This window comes from Miniopterus schreibersii, assembly GCF_964146895.1.
Source record: "Miniopterus schreibersii genome assembly, chromosome: 1".
NCBI classification, from domain to species: Eukaryota; Metazoa; Chordata; class Mammalia; order Chiroptera; family Miniopteridae; genus Miniopterus; species Miniopterus schreibersii.
In genome coordinates, this window is record NC_138101.1 from 29198135 (window position 1) to 29218552 (window position 20418).

The window sequence follows — 20418 nt, forward strand, 5'->3', positions numbered from 1 at the left end:
AGAGAGAGACCTTGCTGTGAATCATTGTTTTAGGAGCCTCACCAGTGGAGAGAACTCATGTCCTGATAGACTCCATGTCTGCAGATTCTGTGCCAGGAGGTAGGATAGCAAGACTTAGAGTCTAACTACCCTGCCCTATCATCTCAGGACACAGTGCCAATAGATACATGATGTCTGCAGGTGTTTTGGACCAGGATATCGTGTGTGGAGCCTTGCTGATAGGTTCGAATGAAAGCAAGAATTGGAATTGTTCGGGGAACAATTTTCCTGTTTTTATGTGGTCCACTGAACACCTATCAAATGCAGCACTGCCTAGGGTGCCTCCATGGTCCTATTTTGAGAGAAACTGTCTGAGGATTTCAGAGCTTGAGATACTGGTCCTTGTTGAACCTGGGCCTATAAATGGAGCCAATGATAGTGATCCCTGGTCAGAAACCCACAAGTGGCTACAAAGATCTCTGTAGATATGAAGTTCTGTAACATCAGGAAATACAATGAGTTAACTTCATATTAAATTACTCAGTGGACACCAAATTGGTGCTAAATTTATGAAGTAGCAGGAATCGTCTGCCTAAGCCACATAGTCTCGTGGCATAGGTTTGTGACCTGTGAATTGAGAAACAATAAAAACAGTCACACCCGAGTTGAGATGGTTTGTGCGGTTATTGATTAATGCTCATCCCCCAGACTGGACCACCCCCGTGAAGGGTGCAGATGGGTTTTGCTTTTCCCCACCCCGGCCGCCCCCATGCCCACCGCACTGCCTGGCAGACTGCTGGTACCTGGTCATCGTTTGCTGAATGTTGAGCGATCACTCCCAGGGGCACCTGGATAAGGTTTCTTTTTCTGTCTCTACAGTTATGTTGTTTTATCTTTTGAAAACAATGGTGACTACATGGACATGAAGCAAGCTGACACCACACAGTACGTCCCCATGCTGGAAAGAAAAGAAGTTTCTAAATACTCGGACATCCAGAGGTCCCTGTATGACCGCCCAGCCTCGTACAAGAAGAAGTCTGTGTTAGGTAGGTGTCTGCTGACTCTGTGGGTGTTGTGCTCTCCCAGCAGTTTAATGTGATACTTAGGGCACTCGGAAGAAGGTGGGCAGGTGTGGTAAGTAGAACAGCCAGGCCACGCAGACCCTGGATGCAACTCGCCTGTGACATTGAAAAGAAGAAAAAGAACAAAGACAGACCCAATGTAATGAATTTTTCAGACTTTAAACATAATCATTTTAAAGAATTGTTTATTCTGATATAATGATCTTTTTTGGTGTTAACATGTATTTTTTTAAAAGTATGGTGATATTGATGTTGTTCTTTCAATGCCCTTATTTGGCAAAATTAAGAGTTGTCAATCTTATATTGGTCCCTAATATTATTTTGAAAATTTAATTATGTAGGTCTGATATCCATGGGTTCAATTCGCTTGCTTTTAGCTTTGCTAGTATATAGTTTGTGATAGAAACTGGAAAGTGGACAATTTGAGGTTATGTTTTTCTGACGGGGGTGTTGGGTGTTTCTACTGAATGTTGTTTGAAGGAAGGTCTGTCTGTTTCAAAGCAGATGGGCACCTAACAGGGTTGAATTGATTAATAAACTCCAGGGAGCCTAGCCGATGCCCAGACCAGATGGACCACCCCACATCTGCGGGGGGGTGGCCCCTCCAGGGTTCTAGTCTAATCACAGGCTTGCAGCGGGGAGGAGGCTACTAGATGGATGTGATGTTGACTTGTCCTGTGATCTTGTGTTATTGCAACTCCCATTGGTCAGTGCAAAAAAAACATTGAGCTGCTATGGAAATTGTTTTGAAAATTACTGATGTACTCTGAATGCTTTCAGGGTTCCTAAGTGAAAGGTACAATCCATTACAAAAAGAATGTGCTCATTTTGCAAAGCTCACTCAGTACACAATGATATTTCCATTGCTGCAGTTCCAAGTTCCATTCATTCCCCATTGCCAAATGGGTAAACTTCCAAGCCCTTTTTAAAGATGAGCCAGTGAGGGCTGTCAGAATCAGTGCTTCCTCTCCACTCCTGTATTGTTAAAAATAGTTTACATTGCTTCCCAGGCTGGACCTGGCTCCAGATGTCAGAGGAACCTGATTCATGCTCAGCCCAAGCCCTGTTGGCAGGCAGACCGCTGCTTCCTGGCCTGCCCTTAGCTGGCTGGAAAAATGTGAATGGCTGCAGCTACTCTTCACTTGCCTGAAAATTTCAGAGAGAACTGAGAGCTGTTGGCTTAGATTGCCTCCTTCCTCGAAAACCCTGGGACCCTTCCAGATGGAGTTAACCGGGGAAAGCGGACAAGTTACGAAGGGAACTAAACTGGAAATTATTGGCACTGATCTTTAAGGTTCCTACCTCTAGTCTGACTGGTGGTTGATTTTATTCACCAAATAAGCCAAGTACTATGAAGGCGGCTTTAAAAAGAGGAAAAAAAAAAAAAGCAATTCCTAGAAGATACTTTTTCAAAAGGCCCTCATGTATATTCATTGTGGAAGATTTGTGTGTGTGTGTGTGCCTTAATGGTGGCTGAGGTGATTTGCTATGGTTAAAAATAATTTGGGAGGCAAACAACAAAATATGTGTGAGGACCTATTAGATTAGTTCTTATGGAGATATTTATCAGATATAATATTTTTAACCAGATATGTGTTTCTGCTGATATATTTGTTTTTAAAGATAGAGCCTTTGCATAGTATTTATTTATTTTTTGTTTTACAACGTTCGGCTACATCATTTAGTCATTAGCCTTAAATATGTAACATATTTTTAACCATGTTTGACTGTATTCCTATCTTTAGTATAGTCCTGAATAAGACAGGTTACTAGCAGATGTTCACGTCCATCGGAACAGCTCATTCCTAAATTCCACGGTATTTTGTCTAGAATTTGCATAGTTTAGATACCCACCTGTGAGGTCTAGAAACTCTGTAAGAAAGTTATTTTATGGGGATATAAAGGACAGCATAGGACATATAGTCAATAATATTGTAATAACTACCTATGGTGCCAGGTGGGAACTGGAAATATCCGGGGGATTGGATCACTTTGTAAAGTATATGATTGTCTAACCACTATGCTGCACACCTTAAACCAATACAAAATAATATTGAATGTAGACTGTAATTTTAAAAAGTAAAAACAAAAAACAGAAAAAGAGAGAAACTCACTTTCGATGTTTTTCGGGCAAGCCTGCGGGCGCGGCTCGGGGGCGATGATCCGTGCTGTTTGCCAGCACCAACACTCTCAATCCCTCACCTGCAGACTCAGAAGTCAAAGACCTCCTTTCGGATGATAACTCGGAAGGCTTGACTCTGTTGGATTTGTTGAGCTTCACCTATCAAGTTGCCCGAGGAATGGAGTTTTTGGCTTCAAAAAATGTAAGTGTGTTCACTGGGACAGAGAGCTCTTTAGACCCAGGCCGCGGGTCTGAGTGAGGTGAGTGTGGAAGTGAGATCTTGGAGAGGCCGGCAGCAGTGGCTGCTTCTCTCTTCTCTTCCCAGAGCAGGTTGGGGAATCTGACGTCATCAGGTGTCTGCTTCTCTCCAGAGCTTTCTTGCTCTTGGGAGTAGTTGGGAGGGGAGCCTGGAGGTGAGCTCTTTATGCCAGAACATCCTCTCTGAGGTGCACCAGGCAGTGCCACACGCCACCATGAAGCAGCCAGTCTTGCTGGGGTGAGGCTGTCTAGCTGCAGATGGATTGACACTGACACCATTTCTTCTCATTCTCTGCAGTGTGTCCACCGGGACCTGGCCGCTCGCAACGTCCTCCTGGCACAAGGAAAAATCGTGAAGATCTGTGACTTTGGCCTGGCCAGAGACATCATGCATGATTCGAACTACGTATCAAAAGGCAGCGTAAGTGCTCTCTCCACCCCACTTGGCGTGCTCACTCTCCCTCACTTGACTCTCTGAAGTCGGGTGTTGCTTGCAGCCATTCGGTGCCCATACATCAGCGTGGAGTCCCCAAGTCCATGAATGGGCTCCAGGGTCAGTATGAAAAGCACAGGCTCTGCAGCAGACGGCCTGGTGTGAGCACCAGCCCCAGCACTTACTAGCGTGGCGTTTGGGACAAGTTGTTTGACTGTTCTGTACCTCTGTTTCCCTATCTGTAGCAGGGAAGCGAGAGTGATACCTATCTCCTGAGGTGCTGTGGGGGATTAAATCAGTGAAGTCATGTAAAAGGCTTAAGGCAGTGCCTGGCACATACAAGCACCCAGTAAGTGTTAGCTATTCATGTATGTGTAAATTGTGCATATATGTGTACACACATGCATTTCCGAGGAGAGCTTCTCTAACTTTTATCAAATTTTCAAATGGAATCTAACTCCTAAACTGTTAAGACCATTTGAGTTCATATATCTTAGAGGCACAATTTCCTTAAAGATAGCCATTCTGTCTTACACTTGAACCTTTCTACTCACCCCTTTCACCTCTAAGCAGATGGAATAGCTGGGGATTTGTCTGCCACCTGTAGGTACAAATCCAAATCGCCCCACTGCTCTGGTTGTGAGGCCATTCACGGGGCTGCTGCATCCACCTGGAGAAGGAAGGACACTGGGCTGTGTCCAGGCTCTGCATGTTTCATGTACTCTGTGACCATGACCTGTAGCTTCAGACCCCTTGGGAAAAAACCAATGGACTTTGGTGGAGCCAAGGTCTTTTCAAAAAGGTTATGAATCTCTGTTACCTCCCCAGCAATTTTAGAGCGCGGGAGGATGCTAATGCGGCTACTTGATGTACCTGCCAGGTTTAGTATTTCCACTGAAGGTTGGACAACCTCACAAAGGCTGCAAATTATCATGTCAGACTCTTTGTAGTGTTTCTTAAAGTTAAAAAATGTAATTGGCTCTCAGAACCCTGCGTCTGTTCTTAATTTTGTTCCAAGGCAAATAGGGGACAGGTCCATTCAGGGCTTATAATTCTGGGGTAAATATTCAGGATTAAATATTTTGGGAAGCTATTCCTTGGAAGTACATAAGGGGTAAAACCGACCATCCATCATTCATCAAATATTTTTTGAGCACCCACTAGGTGCCAGGCCCTTTTCTGCGTGCTGAAAGTACAGCAGCAAATAACACCCACAGAAGACACTCCTGTGGGCCAACATTATTAGGGCAAGTTATTCTTAGCCCAGTAGAAAGAGAATGTCTTTCTGTTTCTGCTGCTGCAGATCGTCAGCGCATATGCTGGGTTTAATTTCCTTCCCCCTTCCCTGCAGACCTTCCTCCCCGTGAAGTGGATGGCTCCTGAGAGCATCTTCGACAACCTCTACACCACGCTGAGTGATGTCTGGTCTTACGGCATTCTGCTCTGGGAGATCTTTTCCCTCGGTACGTGCCTGACATCTCTGCTTGTTTGGGCTGTTCTGGACCAACACTGGAAGGGAAATGCTATGTTTTCCCAAGCTCCAGGATGTAATCAGTGTTAGACATCTGGTGTGAGTCAAGTGCACTGCAGCCGATTTATACCACACGTTGTGCATGTACGAAGTGTGGTGATGGCCACGCTAAATGAGACAGGGGTCTTGGGGAACTGCACCCTCACCCCTGGCTTTTGCCCCTTCTTTTCTTTGAGCTACACCAGAGTGACTTTCTCCCAGTGGAAGTGCTCCTAACAACATCCACTCACCAGCTGCTTTTTACTTTGCACTTTGGGTTAAGTGGGTTCACCAGTGGAGAGTTGCCAGTCACTCATCACATCATGGTGATGGAGGCTCAGGTGACAGGTAGTGTGGCAAGGAAAAGGGCATGGCTCCTCTGCCTGGTCATCACTCTGGAGGACAGAAACCTCCTAGTGCTCAGTCAATCATCAGTCACCAGCTGCTGAATAGCATAGGTGCCCCCCGCTGCCTGGTGAGGGCCTAAGAGAGGGATGATTCACCACCGTGACCTCCAGAGACAGTTCATCCAGGGAGATGAGACTCACACACTTACTGATAAACTGATTGGTCCTGATTTAAAATCCTATTGGAAGTCTGGAGAAAGGAGCCCTAGAGTGGTTTTGGAAGGCTGGAGGGAGGAAGCTGAACTTGACCTGGCCTTGGCCATAAACGTGAATGTTTCAGGATTTACTGTCACTCTGGTCTGCTAGGACTGGCCCCCGTTTTTTTAGTTCTCCCTCCTTGGATGCCCTGTGGATCACCCCAGTGTGCGAAGTCCCTTAAAAGCAGATAACGATCTCAGTGTTCCAAGCCCTAACTCTGACGTTTGCTCTAATTTTTTGAACGTTTCCTGTGAAAATGACTTTTTGTGGCCTTAATGATTCAGAATTTCTTTTGCCTTTCTAGTTTGCTTAGTGTATGTAGGTGCAGTAGTCAGAAACATCGAAAAGCACTTGGGAGCTTTTCCTAGAGATTTAGAAGTTTTGCCTAGGGGGTCTGTTCTTGACCAGTCTAGAAGTCCTGCTAAAATTTAAGATTTGGGCAGGGAGATAATACTTTATTTTCTTAAAAGAACCAACACTTCATGGTGGGGATCCCCAAATATTTTCTAAAGGTGCTGTATCCCCCCAAGCGTTTCAGAAATGTACCACACACTTGTTAATCCTGGTTGCTTTCTTTTTTGGCTTCTAGGTGGCACACCCTACCCTGGCATGATGGTGGATTCTACTTTCTACAATAAGATCAAGAGTGGGTACCGGATGGCCAAGCCAGACCACGCCACCAGTGAAATGTGAGCCTCTCCCATGGGCCCTGGTTCACGCCCAGTGGGCCTGTGTGGGCGGTGGAGGGTGGGTACCCGCCGCTCCTCCCTGTGCTCACTCAGTTCTGTGCTCCTCCAGCTACGAGATCATGGTGAAGTGCTGGAACAGCGAGCCAGAGAAGAGACCCTCCTTTTACCATCTGAGAGAGATTGTGGAGAACCTGCTGCCTGGACAGTATAAAAAGGTTGGTTTGTGCGACAACGTGGATGCACCTAGAGTATATGTTAAGTGAAATAAGTCAGACAGAGAAAGACAAATACCATAAGATTTCACTTATATGTGGAATCGAAAATAAACAAACAAAACAGAAGCAAACTCATAGATACAGAGAACATTTAGATGGTTGCCAGATTGGGGGTGCTTAGGGGACTGGGTACAAAAGGGGAAGGGATAAGTTGTGTAAATTGCCAGGTATAAAAACAGTAACAGCCCTAGCTGGTTTGGCTCAGTGGTTAGAGCGTCAGCTCATGGACTGAAGGGTCCCGGGTTCGATTCAGACCAAGGGCACATACTGATGCTGCAGGCCGGATCCCTGGCCCTGGTAGGGGTGTGTGCAGGAGGCAACCAATTGATGTGTCTCTCTCGCATCGATGTTTCTCTCCCTCTCTCTCTTTTTCCCACTCTCTCTGAAAAGCAATGGAAAAAATATTCTTGGGTGAGGATTTAAAAAAAAAAAAGCAGTCGCAGGGATGCAAAGTACAGCCTAGGGAATATAGTTGATAATATTGTAATAACTGTGATGTCAGATGGGTGCTAGACTTATTGGGCTGATCCCTTTATAAGTTATATAAATGTCTAATCACTATGTTGTACACCTGAAACTAATACAGTATTATATGTCAACTGTAATTTAAAAATAAAACAAATATTTAAAAACAATGAAAGGTTTGTGTGGGCCTCTTAAGATGGGTGGAAAGGAAAGAGCAACGGGAGAAGACAATAGCTGGTAGTTAGCGAGCCAGCAGCACTGTTCGACACTGCTTTAAAGGAATATTTTCAAAGGAGGAAAAAGATTGTGTGCTCCAGTGGCTGCGGTTTTGTGGAGTGCTCCCCAGGGCCCTGGTAGCAGTGGTGAATGAAAACCCTCCTCTTCCCTCAGGGCTCCTCTTTCATCTTAAGGCTGCAACACCTGTAAGCACTTTATTCTCCAGATGTTTGAGTATCTGAAGCTACTGTGCACTTAATCTCAGGGCATCCACAGCCATTACATCGCTAATTTGAATGCACTTAAATCCATGCAAAATTGGCTTTTGCCAGCTGACTGGAAGGAACAACCTCAGCTGTTATCTGTGGCTCCAGCTGGTTTTTTGTGGAATAGGAAACATTGTTCAAAGGAACAAATGTAATTTCATGGAACCAAGCAGATAATGTTAATGAATGAAACAACTTTCTGCCGAGATGCTGAGAAGGAAACCAAGACACAGTTGTGTAATAAACTGAATTTCTTAGATTCAGATCAGTCACCATGTAGACTTCTCATACTTTCTGCTTCTCTTCTTCTCAAGGAGGAGCAGTGTTAGGAAGCTGCACCCTGAACTGGAAGTGAAATACTTTTCTCTATTGATGATCTCGCTGCCCATGACAAGTCCCCATAAGTGAGGCAGTGGGGAAGCAGAAGGAAATTCACCGTAGGTCAGTCAAAAACACTCTGGTTGGTGAAGAAGTGTTGGTGGAAAGAGACTGGAACTACTGTTGAAAATAGGATCTTTTTATTTTATTTTTAATTTTTATTTTTTAAATATATATTTATTGATTTCATAGAGAGGAAAGGAGAGGGAGAGAGAGATAGAAACATCAATGATGAGAGAGTCATTGATCAGCTGCCTCCTGCACACCCCCAACTGGGGATCGAGCCCGCAACCCAGGGCATGTGCCCTGACTGGGAATTGAACCCCAATCGCCTGGATCCTCGGTCGATGCTCAACCACTGAGCCACACCCAGTGGGACAGAAAATAGGATCTTTTTAGATCAAAGGTCCTAAGTTGTGAGCTAGATTTCTTCTGTGTTTAGGGATCAGGAAGGCTTCAGGTTCTGGTATTCCTTGTGGAAGTCCTCATGACCTCTTACTAGCCCTGAGAGACTATGTATGTGATGAGGCCAGAAGGGTCCATGCTAATCCCAGAGAGGGGGTGTGTGTGGGGAGGGACATAGTCATAGTTGCTGACTCAGAGAAGGGGCCTTAAGACCTGCCATTGGTGGGCCTGTTTTTTCCCTTAAAAAATTTTTTTTAAATTACAGTTGACATTCAGTATTATTTTATATTAGTTTCAAGTGTACATCATAGTGTTTAGACATTTATATAATTTATGAAATGATCCCTCCATAAGTCTAATACCCACCTGGCACCATATATAGTTGTTACATTGACTGTTTTCTCTGTGCTGTACTTTATATCCCCATGATTGTTTTGTAACTACCAACTTGTACTTCTTTCCCTTCACCTTTTTCACTCAGCTTCCCAACCCCTCTCCCATCTGGCAACCATCTGTTTGTTCTCTGTATCTAAGAGTCTGTTTTGTTTGTTCATTTATTTTGTTCTTTAGATTCCACATACAAGTGAAATCACATGGTATTTGTCTTTTTCTGCTTGACTTATTTCACTTAGCAAAATACCCTCTAGGTCCATCCATGCTGTCACAATGGAAAGATTTCATTTTTTTTTAATACTACATTGTATGTATGTACTATATGTTTATCCAATTGTCTATTGATGGGCACTTAGGTTGCTTCCATATCTTGGCTATTAAAAATAATGCTGGTTCCATCTACACTTGAAAAGAATGTATATTCTGTTGCTTTGGAGTGAAATGCTCTAAAAATATCAATTAAATTCATCTGGTCTAATGTGTCATTTAAGGCTACTCTTTCCTTGATTTTCTGTCTGGAAGATCTATTCATTGATGGCAATAGGGTGTTAAAGTCCTCTACTGTGGCTCTATTATTGTCAATCTCTTCCTTTATGTCTGTCAATATTTACTTTATATATTTATGTACTCCTATAGTGGGTGCATAAATGTTTACAAAGGTTATATCCTCTTCTTGGATTGATCCCTACATTATTGATACCCTTCTTTGTGTCTTATTATAGCCTTTGTTTTAAAGTCTATTTTGTCTGATGTAAGTATTGCTACCCCAGCTTTTTGTTTGTTTGTTTTTGCATAAAATACTTATTTCCATTACTTTACTCTCAGTTGGTATGTCTTTCAATCTGAAGTGGGTCTCTTGTAGACAGCATATGTGTGGATCTTATTTTCTTATCTATTAAGCTACCCTGTGTCTTTTGAATGGAGCATTTAGTTCCTTTACATTTAAAGTGATTATTGATAAGTATGTAGTTATTGTCATTTTCTTATTTATACTTATGTTCTTTTTTCCCCTTCTCCTTAAAGAAATTTCTTTAACATTTCTTGTAATACTGGTTTGGCGGTAATGAACTCTTTGAGCTTTTTCTTGTCTGAGAAGCTCTTCATCTCTCCTTCAATTTTCAATTATAGTCTTTCTGGGTAGAGTAGTCTTGGTTGTAGGCCCTTGCTTTTCATCACTTTGAATATTTTGTGCCAGTCCCTTCTGGCCTGCAAAGTTTCTGTTGAGAAATTAGCTCACAGTCTTATGGGAGCTCCCTTATAGGTAGTTAACTGTCTTTCTCTTGCTGCTTTTAAGATTCTCTCTCTTTAACATTTGCCATTTTAATTATGATGTGTCTTGGTGTGGGTCTCTTTGGGTTCATCTTGTTTTGGATTCTTTATACTTTCTGGACTTGTATATCTAGTTCCTTCGCCAGGTTAGGGAAGTTTTCAGTCATTATTTTTTCAAATAGGTTCTCAACCCCTTGCTTTCTCTCTCCTCTCTCTGATATCCCTATGATGCAAATGTTGCTAGCTTGATATTCTGCCAGAGTTCTTTAAACTATACTCATTTTGGGGGTGATTTTTTTTCTTTTTCCCATTCTGATGAGGTGTTTTCTGCTATCTTGTCTTCCACATCCTCTGCTTCATCTTATGTACTGTTGATTCCTTCTAGTGTATTCTTCATTTCTGACTGGTTCTTTTTTGTAATTTCTAATTTTCTAATGCTCACTCTCTCTTTGTTGAAGTTCTCACTGAGGTCCCTGAGCATCCTTATCGCCAGTGCTTTGAACTCTGCATCTGGTAGATGGCTTGTCTCCATTTCATTTAGTTCTTTGTCTGGAGTTTTGTTCTTTCACTGGGGACATGTTTCTTTGTCTCCTCATATTGGCTGCGTATGTGTATTTGTTTCCATGTATTAGGTAGATTTGCTACATTTCCCAGTCTTGGCAGGGTGGCCTTATGTAGTAGGTGTTCTGTGGGGCCCAGTGGCACAGTCTCCCTGATCACCTGAGCTAAGTGTCCCAGGAGTGTCCCTTGTGTGGGTTGTGTGTGCCCTCCAGTTGTAGTTGAGCTGTTGGAACGTCAGTGGGTGGAGTTCACCCTCAGGCTTACTGGCAGTGAGTATTGGCCACAACCACACCATATAAAGCTGATGTGAGGGGGCAGTTTGGTTAATAACACTTGATTAACTATGTGAAACAAATGTTTGCAGAGTTATGAAAAGATTCACCTGGATTTCCTGAAGAGCGACCATCCCGCCGTGGCACGCATGCGAGTGGATGCTGATAATGCCTACATTGGCGTCACCTACAAAAATGAAGAGGACAAGCTGAAGGACTGGGAGGGTGGCCTGGATGAGCAGAGGCTGAGTGCTGACAGCGGCTACATCATTCCTCTGCCTGACATTGACCCTGTTCCTGAGGAGGAAGACCTGGGCAAGAGGAACAGACACAGGTAGATACAGGCATGGCCTCAGCTTCCAGCACAGCTCCCCTGCCCCTGCCCCTGCCCCTGCCCCTGCCCCTGCCCCAGCACATATGAAGGAAAGGAGCCGTTGCCCAGATGATCAAGCTCCCGGTAGTGAATCTGTTTTAGGGGAGCAAAGGGTAGTGTCCCCAAGGGGTCTGTTTAATTTTGAAAACACTTCCCAGCTGATGCTAATAGGCGCCCCCTGTGGCTTGGGAGGTGTAGGGCAGGGAAGGTTGTCCTTCCCTGGTAGAGAACCTTTGATTGAAATCCTCAAGTAATTTGATCAAACTGACAGAGCAACTGAGAGTATTGAGATACTATACGCCTCTTTTGCTGTTTCCTTAATTAGTAATCCAGAAAGGTGAGAGAGAGGCTAGACTGGGTTGTTTGATGCTACATCAGTGGTTTGTAACCCTAGCTACAAGTTGGAATCACCTGGGAAGATTTTAAAACTACCGATGTACAAGCCTCACCCAGATCAAGAACTTAGAGTCTCTGGGAGTGGGGCCCAAGCATGCCCTGGCTGATTTGTTTTTTCTTTTTAACTTCATATTATGGAAGAGTTCTAACATGCACAATTCAAATAGCATAGTGAACCGTCAGGTATCCATCACTCACCTCTAACGTTTATGACCTCACGGCCAGTCCACATGCATAGCCATATCTATTCTCTGTTTCTCTGCCTCTGCCCCCTCTGGAGAATTTTGAAGCACATCTAGACATCGTATCATTTTTTCCATAAATATTCCAGTATGTATCTCCATGCAGTAAAGTCTCTATTTTTAAAAAGAGCCACAGTTATTAAAAATAACTACATTATTATCATCTCACCCCCAAATTGACAATAAATTAATATCTAGTTAGTGCTCCAATTCCTTTGATCTTCTCACAAATACTATTTTACGTTTGCTTTGTTCTATTTTTTTAAAAAATATATCTTTATTGATTTCAGAGAGAGGAAAGGAGAGGGAGGGAGAGAGATAGAAGCATCAATGATGAGAGAGTCATTGATCAGCTGCCTCCTGCATGCCCCTGACTGGGGATCGAACCCCAATCACCTGGATCCTAGGTCAATGCTCAACCGCTGAGCCACACCGGGCCAGACTGCTTTGTTCTATTGAAGACCCAAATAAGAGTCACACATTGCATTTAGTTTCTGTGACTCTATATTGTCCTTCCTCTTTTGCCCCCTTGCATGTTATTTATGAAGAAACCAGAACATTTGCCTGTAGAGTTCTCACATTTAGAATTTTGCTGATTGCATCCTGTAGTGTATTTTACCATGTGCTTCTGTCTCATATTTTTGTTGTAAACTGGCAGTTCATCTTGAGACTTGATCTAACTCAGGTTAGATTTTGAAGCAAGCATGCTTTCAGAGCTGGTGCCGTGCCCTTCTGTCAGGAGGTGCCTACTGTCCAGTTGTGTCTCTTTTTGTGACACTAGAAGCCATTGGTGATAATTACCTAGATCCACTAATTTATTACCAAGATGATGCAAGTGCACAGCCAGGACTAGAACCATTGGCTCACACAGTCCAGATGGAATGTCCCAATGCCTCCCTCTCTTTGCACAGCCCTTGAGCAGAGGCAGGAGAAGGTGATAGTGGCTCCTGGTTCAAGGTCGAGGTTGCTATGAGTCTCTTTTTCCCCCCTTCATTTGTGATGTTGTTGTTCCTTCTTTCTCATTCAGTTGACTACATACGATTATTTAGGCAGAAGCACAGGCATTATTATTTTGGAGGCTGATGATTGTGACCACTCTCAGCCAACTGAGGTATAAGGTCTAGACAGCTCTTGTTTGTTTGCATGCACCAGGTAATTTTAAAAGTAAGGTTTTTGTTTTTGTTTTGGAATGCATGATTTATATGAGATTTGGAGATGGGGCAAAGTGGTCTGTCTGACTTACCTTTCTAATGATCCTTTGCTTAGAACAACTTTAAGAACATGTTTATATTCCTTTAGTAAACAATGCTTATCCAGGTTCTGGGGGATCTGTGGTGGAACTTCACGAGGATGGGGGAAGGCTGAGCAGTGGGTCTCAGCACCCTCCACAGCTCTGTGATCTATTTGGTTACTTTGTGTTTGGGGGCTCTGAATAATATTTCAGATGTAAAAAGGATTCTGCATCTAAATAAAGTTAGAAAGTCACATTGGGGTAAATAGCATAAGAAAGGTGTCCCCAGAATTTTTCTAGGCGTACAGGAGGTGAGACTGCAGAACTTGACACATACCCAACAGAGAGAATAATTGTAGTTGATAGCTGGTAGTTGTTTGGAAAATTAGAACTTCTGCTAGGCAGATACATTCGATCTTTGAATCCCACAAATCGAGTCCCAAATGACTACATGAGGTCAGATGAGACTGTGGCCCTGACAGGTGGGCCGAGCGTGGTGCATGTCTTAGTCAGCTCAGGCTGCCAGAAGACGATACCTCAGACTAGGGGCTTAAACAACAGAATTGATTTTCTCGCAGTTCTGGAGGCTGGAAATTTAAGATCAAAGTGTTGACAGGCTTAGTTTCTCCTGAGGCCTCTCACCTTGGCTGGCAGATGGCCCCGTTTTTTTTAATCTAATTTTTTAATCTTCATCCAAGGATATTTTTCCCATTGCTTTTCAGAGAGAGTGGAAGGGGGAGAGAGAGAGAAACATTGATGTGAGAGAAACACATCGATTGGTCGCCTCCCGCACATACCTTGACCTGGGTCAGGGATTGAGCCTGCAACCGAGGTGTGTGCCCTTGGCTGGAATAGAACCCGAGACCCTTCAGTCTGCAGGCCGATGCTCTCACCACTGAGCAAAACGAGCTAGCGCAGCCACCTTCTTCTGTGTCTTCACATGGCCTTTTTCTGTGTGCAAGTGCCCCTGGTGTCCCGTCCTCTTCTTATAAGAATGCTAATCCTATTGGGTTAAGGCCCCACTTTCGTGACGTCATATAACCTTTTTTTTTTTTTTTAAATATGTCTTTGTTGATTTCAGAGAGAGGAAGGGAGAGGGAGAGAGAGAGATAGAAACATCAATGATGTGAGAGTCATTGATCGGCTGCAGCCCGCAACCCAGGCACATGCCCTCACCGGGAATCGAACCCTGATCGCCTGGATCCTAGGTCGATGCTCAACCACTGAGCCACGCCCGGCTGGGCCTCATATAACCTTAATTACCTCTTTAAAGGTTCTCTCTCCAAGTACAGTCATATTAAGATGTCAAATTCAACATATGAATTGGGGGTGGGCACAATTCAGCCTATAAAAGAGAGGGAGTCCCAGAGCTGGAATGCTCTGGGTTTAGGCAGACAGGAGTCAGCACGGTGGTCTGGGTGGTCCCAAAGAACCCTCTCCTCAGGCTCAGGATGCTTGGCCTTGGGAGGGGAGTAGGCAGGAGGAAGACAAGGCCTTGCTGTAGAGAGCTGAGGGGTTCTAGGTCAGGGCCTATTGGGAGCCAGGCCCTGAGCTATAAGATACGCTTGGAAACCAGGAGTAATCCCAGGCATCAGCTCTAGTACCCACCATGAAGCCTAACTAGCAGCAAGGATGGTCTGGTACTGAGTTTTTGTGGGAGTTAGCTTCTGTGCCCATACTCTGCCTTCTCTCTGTGAGATGGACTATCAGAGAGAGAGAAGTATGCCAGGCCCAGGGCAAGTTCCAGGGAGACAGGCTCTACTGTAGGACTCAGATGTCGAACTTGCACCCAAAGAGGGGACCAGCGGTCTAAATTACATCATCCGAGGAAGTGTCATCCATGCAGGTCCCAGATGAGTTGGGTCAATATCCAAGGGTTGACTCAGGCCCTTAGCCATTGGCCAAGGTACCAGGAACGGAGTCTGCCTGCCAGGGAAGAGGGATGTCAGGACTAGACAGTTATCAAGACCAGCCGGGTGGGCTGGGGTTCCCAGCGACGCTCCAGGAGCAGGGTGTAAGTGGGGGTGTGGGGTGGAGTACAAACTAGTAACCCAGGCATGAGCTCATGCTGGGGAAGGGCCTAATCCGTGGGGTTGTGAAGGGAAAGCTCAGTCCAGTAGCCCCATAGGTTTTTAGAGCTCTCCAAGCCATAAGGGCCTGGGAGTGGATGGCAGCAGACTTCCCCAGAGGCTTCTCCTTGGCTGGCTCAGGTCCCTGCTTAGAAATGGTGTGGAGAGGAGGGGAGAGAGGCTGAGGAATCAGGCTGGGCTAACAGCAGGAAACAGCTGAGCAGGCTGAGCCCCTCTGCGGTGTGTGTGAGAGCTTCTTCCTCTGGCCTGCTAGCCAACGGTGGGGTTTATAGGCTGCGTGTGTAGCAGGGAGCTGCTGCCTCACAGCAAGGAGAGGAAACCATTCCTGCCTGTCAGCAGATGATAATCTGCTTGGAGCAAAAACGCATACATAAAAATTTAGCAATACAAGGCAGGATAACCGTAAAATAGTATGAGTTCAGAGAAGGAAGGACAAGCAGGGAATTGTGACAGGCTGGAGATTTTGGGGAAAATTATTTCCAAAAATTTTTGTGAAAATTTTTAAATGTCCAGAAAAATTGAGAGAGTACATCTCCCACTTAGATTAGCAGCTGTTTTAACATTTTGCCACATTTGCTTTTTCTAGCTACATGTAAATAATGGTGTGTGTTTCACACAAATGCATACATACTCATAGCTTATTTTCCTTGCAAAGTTGTTCGGAACTAAATCATTTGAAACTGTGGCACACACCCCTTCAGAACAAGGATACTCTCCTACATAACCACAACAGCATGATCACACATAAGACAATTAAACTGTTTCCTGATGTCATCTAATATCCAGGCCCTATTCAAATTCAGTAAGAGTTTGAATACTAACAATAATAACAGCTAACATTTATTGAACACCTATTATGTTCTAGGCACTGTACTCAGTGCTTTATGGTTATTACCTCATTTAATCACCCTAACAAACAGGAATATTGTCAGGCACTATTGTCGTCCTATTTTATAGGCAAGGGAACAAGTTCAGGGGGTTAAGTGACTAGTGTGAAGTCCCAAAGCTACTAAGGGGTGGACCATTCCAGACCTAAGGCTTTCCGACTCTAGGACGTTCTCTTTCAGCCACTACTCTTGTAAGTAAAGACCCTTCACCTGGGCCTTCAAGACTTAGGGGGACTGGATATAAAGGTGAGGGGAAGGAGGGCAGTGGGGTGACATCCTGAGAACACAGTTTGGACATTCAGGAGGCTTCAGGGAGATCAAGGAAGTGGCCTGGCTGAAGTTTGCCCCTGGTTCCATCCCTCTGCTTTTTCTTCCCCATGCCTTTTGATCAGGCGTTGCTTATTTTCTCTTCTACTAGCAATGAGTTGGGAAAGTAGAAATTGTCTCATCTCGGCTGGTTAGCAACTTTGATGAGAGATTTAGCAGAAGAGAAGGAAAGCTGAAGTGTGGAGATGACCTGTGGCCCTTAGTTTTCCACGTGGCCCACTGCAGTGTGTTGGATCATGAGTAGCTACCTGGCTTGGTGGTAGAATCTTGCCCAACTGGGTAGCCCAAGTGTGAATGCAAAGGAGCTTGCAGGGAGAGCACCTTTGCCTTTGGGAGCCCACCCTAGAAATACCACCATGGTCAGGTTGCGCTTTATATGGTCATAATCTTTCCTGTTCTTTCCCTCTCCAGCTCGCAGACATCTGAAGAGAGTGCCATTGAGACAGGTTCCAGCAGTTCTACCTTCATCAAGAGAGAAGACGAGACCATTGAGGACATCGACATGATGGACGACATTGGCATAGACTCCTCAGACCTGGTGGAGGACAGCTTCCTTTAACTGGCAGATTCGAGGGGTACCTTCCACTCCTGGAGCCACCGTGGATCCTTTTAAGAAAACCACTTTATTGCAATGCAAAGTTTGAGAGGAAGACTTGGATCGTGTGTAAAGAGAAGTTCCCAGCCAAGGGCCTCAGGGAGCCTTCTACATGTGAGTGAGTGGGATATTTTGAAATGACCTTTCTCAGCATTGCCTCTTGCAGTGCTTCAGTAGCATCTCAGTGTGTGAAGTTTGGAGGTAGTTGGACAAGGAAATAATGAACCACACAAGACCAACTTTGTGTTTCAAGGCATTGGTGAGATTCCAACAATACACAATTTTTGTTGCAACGAAACTCCAGCATTGTAATTATGTAAATAACTCTAACCAAGGATGCGTTTAGATTTATAACTATCTTCTCTGGACCTCTGAAGAGACCGACCACTCAACCCATCCATGTACTTCCCGCTTGGAACCTGGTATCAGCTGCTGTTGAACTTTCTTGTGAAGTACATGCAAAACCACTTTTGAACCTTAAAAGGTACTGGTACTATAGCATTTTACTTTTTTTTAGTGTTAAAGAGATAAAGGCTAATGATTAACCAACCTTGTTTAATAGATTTGGGTCATTTAGAAGCCCAACAACTCATTTTTATATTGTAATCTATGTTTATAATAATACTACTGTTATCAGTAATGCTAAATGTGTAATATGTAACACTTTTTTCCTACAGAGAAAGCACAATTTTAAAAAATCTTTACTAAGTAGGTGACAAGTTTGACAGTTTTTGACGTTTATATTAAATAACATGTTTCTCTATAAAATACGGTAATAGCTTTAGTGGATTAAATTTAGTTGAACATAGAGAACAAAGTAAAAGTAGTGTCTTCCAGGAAGTCAGAATTTTTAACTGTGTACTGAATAATCCATTGTATTAAAAACAATTAACTCCCCTGGAAAGTAATGGGATTTGAAACAATTAAGCAAAACCCTTGAATCCTAAATGTTCTCAATATAAAGGCATATGCCTATGGCTAACATGACTTCTCTTGTTAATACTCAGTGGAAAATATAATCATCAGCAAAAAGATGGCATATACAGAGGTTTTATTCATGCCTGGTGATAACTTTGGTGGGTCCCAACATATGTATTTTTAAAATTCTCTGAACCCTAAAAGAGAAGAATATCCTGACCATGAGCCCTCTTTCTTCTTCTCTTACCACAGTAGGAAATAGTTTGCAACTCTGAGACCATAAAGTCATTGCCTAGTGAAGGCTGTGCATGTCTTCATTTGGGTCTTTTGTTCCCCAATGGAACTGCCAACCAAAACCCCGATTCCAAGCCCTCATCCCAGACATTCTGAATTATTAAGTCTGGGGGGAGCAGAAACCTGTATTTTTATAAACACCTTGACTGTTCTGATCAGCCAGGTTTGGGAAATAAGCAGCTGAGGTTACAGAAAACTGCCATGGGAAGAAAATAATTTGGAATCAGGAACTGCGCTAGAAAGCAACCATGCAGGAAGCCTGCTGTTTAAATGGCTTCGGTCAGTGCCATTTAATGCCACATATCTAGCAATTGCTACCCTTAATTTAACTTTTCATTCTTTGCGGAGGCTGAGCATGCTAAATCTCGGTTGGCAGGTCTTCTAAAAGTAAAGGCACTGCTTCCCACTGCATGGGGGGACTGAACTCCCTCTTCCTCCGGTCCCCCGGAATGCATGTGTAAAAATGATGCAATTCAGTGTGCCCGGTCTCTAGAACCAGGCCAGTATTTTGGTGGGGAAAAAGAAAATAAAGAAGTTTTACTGATATTTTGGGGTTAGATGGGAGAACAAATTGTCACATCCATCCAAGCTGTCAAATTGGTTGGCGTGGGTTCATTGGCATTCTTTGCAATACCGCTTAATCGCTGACACCGTATGAATGAAACATGGGCTGTGATTACTGCAATCACTGTATGTCTCCCGGCAGGTGATGCTTTGGAAGATGTAAAAGCAATAACAAGGTACTTGACTACCTACTGGTGTAATCTCAATGCAAGCTCCACTTTCTTATCTACCTTTTCATATTATGAAGACTGAGCCAGATTGGCCAATTAAAAAAAGAAAACCTAACTAGGTTCTGTAGAGCCAATTAGACCTGAAATACATTTATGTTTCTAGAATCACAGCTCAAGCATTCTGTTTATCACCCACTCTCCCTTGTACAGCCTTCTTTTGTTGGTACTTTGCATTTTGATGTTCCTTCGAGTCTTGTGTGACATCATCAGGCTGGATGAAAATTCTCAGACCAGCAGGTTCCAGCCCTAACGAATGCTCCCACCCAAGTTGTGTGTAACTGCATTTTTTTTTTAACAGTGTTTTCAGTGTATCACAGATTTTTTTTTCCCCCTTATGGCCTCCTGCGAAGTTCCCGGATGAAAATTTGCCAATCCTTCCTGCTTTCTGTTTCTATGAAGACAATCAAAGCTGAACTGGGAAACACAATTTGTGACTTTTAAAATGATCCATGATGTCCTTAAAATGTGGTCTGCCAACCTGTAGCAAAATGGTCCTATTTTTGTGAAGAGGGACGTAAGATAAAATGATGTTATACATCAATATGTATATATGTATTTCTATATAGACTTGGAGAATACTGCCAAAACATTTATGACAAGCTGTATCACTGCCTTTGTTTATATTTTTTTAACTGTGATATTCCCCACAGGCACATTAACTGTTGCACTTTTGAATGTCCAAAATTTATATTTTAGAAATAATAAAGAGAAAAATACCTAAGTGTTCCCAAAACAGTGGTGTGGTGAATGTGTGAGAACTAACTCAACAGGAAGGCTCTAGCGATGCAAAATGTATTACCAATCACCGTTCGTGTTTCTGTTTTTAAACGTGTAAATGAAGATCTTTATATTTCAATAAATGATATATATATATAATTTAAAGTCATGCTAAGGTTCTAACATTTCTGTCTTTAGTTTAATCATAGAAATTAAAGCAATCCTGTTCAATTTATTTTCTTAGCAGCATCCCAGTAGGCCTCTGTATTATGGTTGTAATGAAACCAACAGAAAATTTAAGATGTAAACATTATTTGACCTAATCAGTCCTCAGACCCAGCATGTGACTTAAAGATGGTTGACACATGGCTCATCT

General features: G+C 43.5%; 1 protein-coding gene across 5 annotated transcripts in view; it reads left to right on the forward strand.

The window, feature by feature from the left end:
* The window catches only part of PDGFRA (platelet derived growth factor receptor alpha), a 47494-nt gene extending 27440 nt beyond the window's left edge, over positions 1-20054 (forward strand). For all 5 annotated transcript variants that reach the window (XM_081147697.1, XM_081147701.1, XM_081147698.1 and 2 more), the window contains exons 16-23: positions 859-1025; positions 3270-3385; positions 3740-3862; positions 5226-5337; positions 6579-6678; positions 6788-6893; positions 11271-11512; positions 17136-20054. In XM_081147697.1, the coding sequence (XP_081003823.1) occupies positions 859-1025; positions 3270-3385; positions 3740-3862; positions 5226-5337; positions 6579-6678; positions 6788-6893; positions 11271-11512; positions 17136-17283 (1114 nt within the window). In that variant the 3' untranslated portion in view covers positions 17284-20054. The remainder of the gene's footprint in view (positions 1-858; positions 1026-3269; positions 3386-3739; positions 3863-5225; positions 5338-6578; positions 6679-6787; positions 6894-11270; positions 11513-17135) is intronic.
* The last annotated feature ends 364 nt before the right edge of the window (positions 20055-20418 follow it).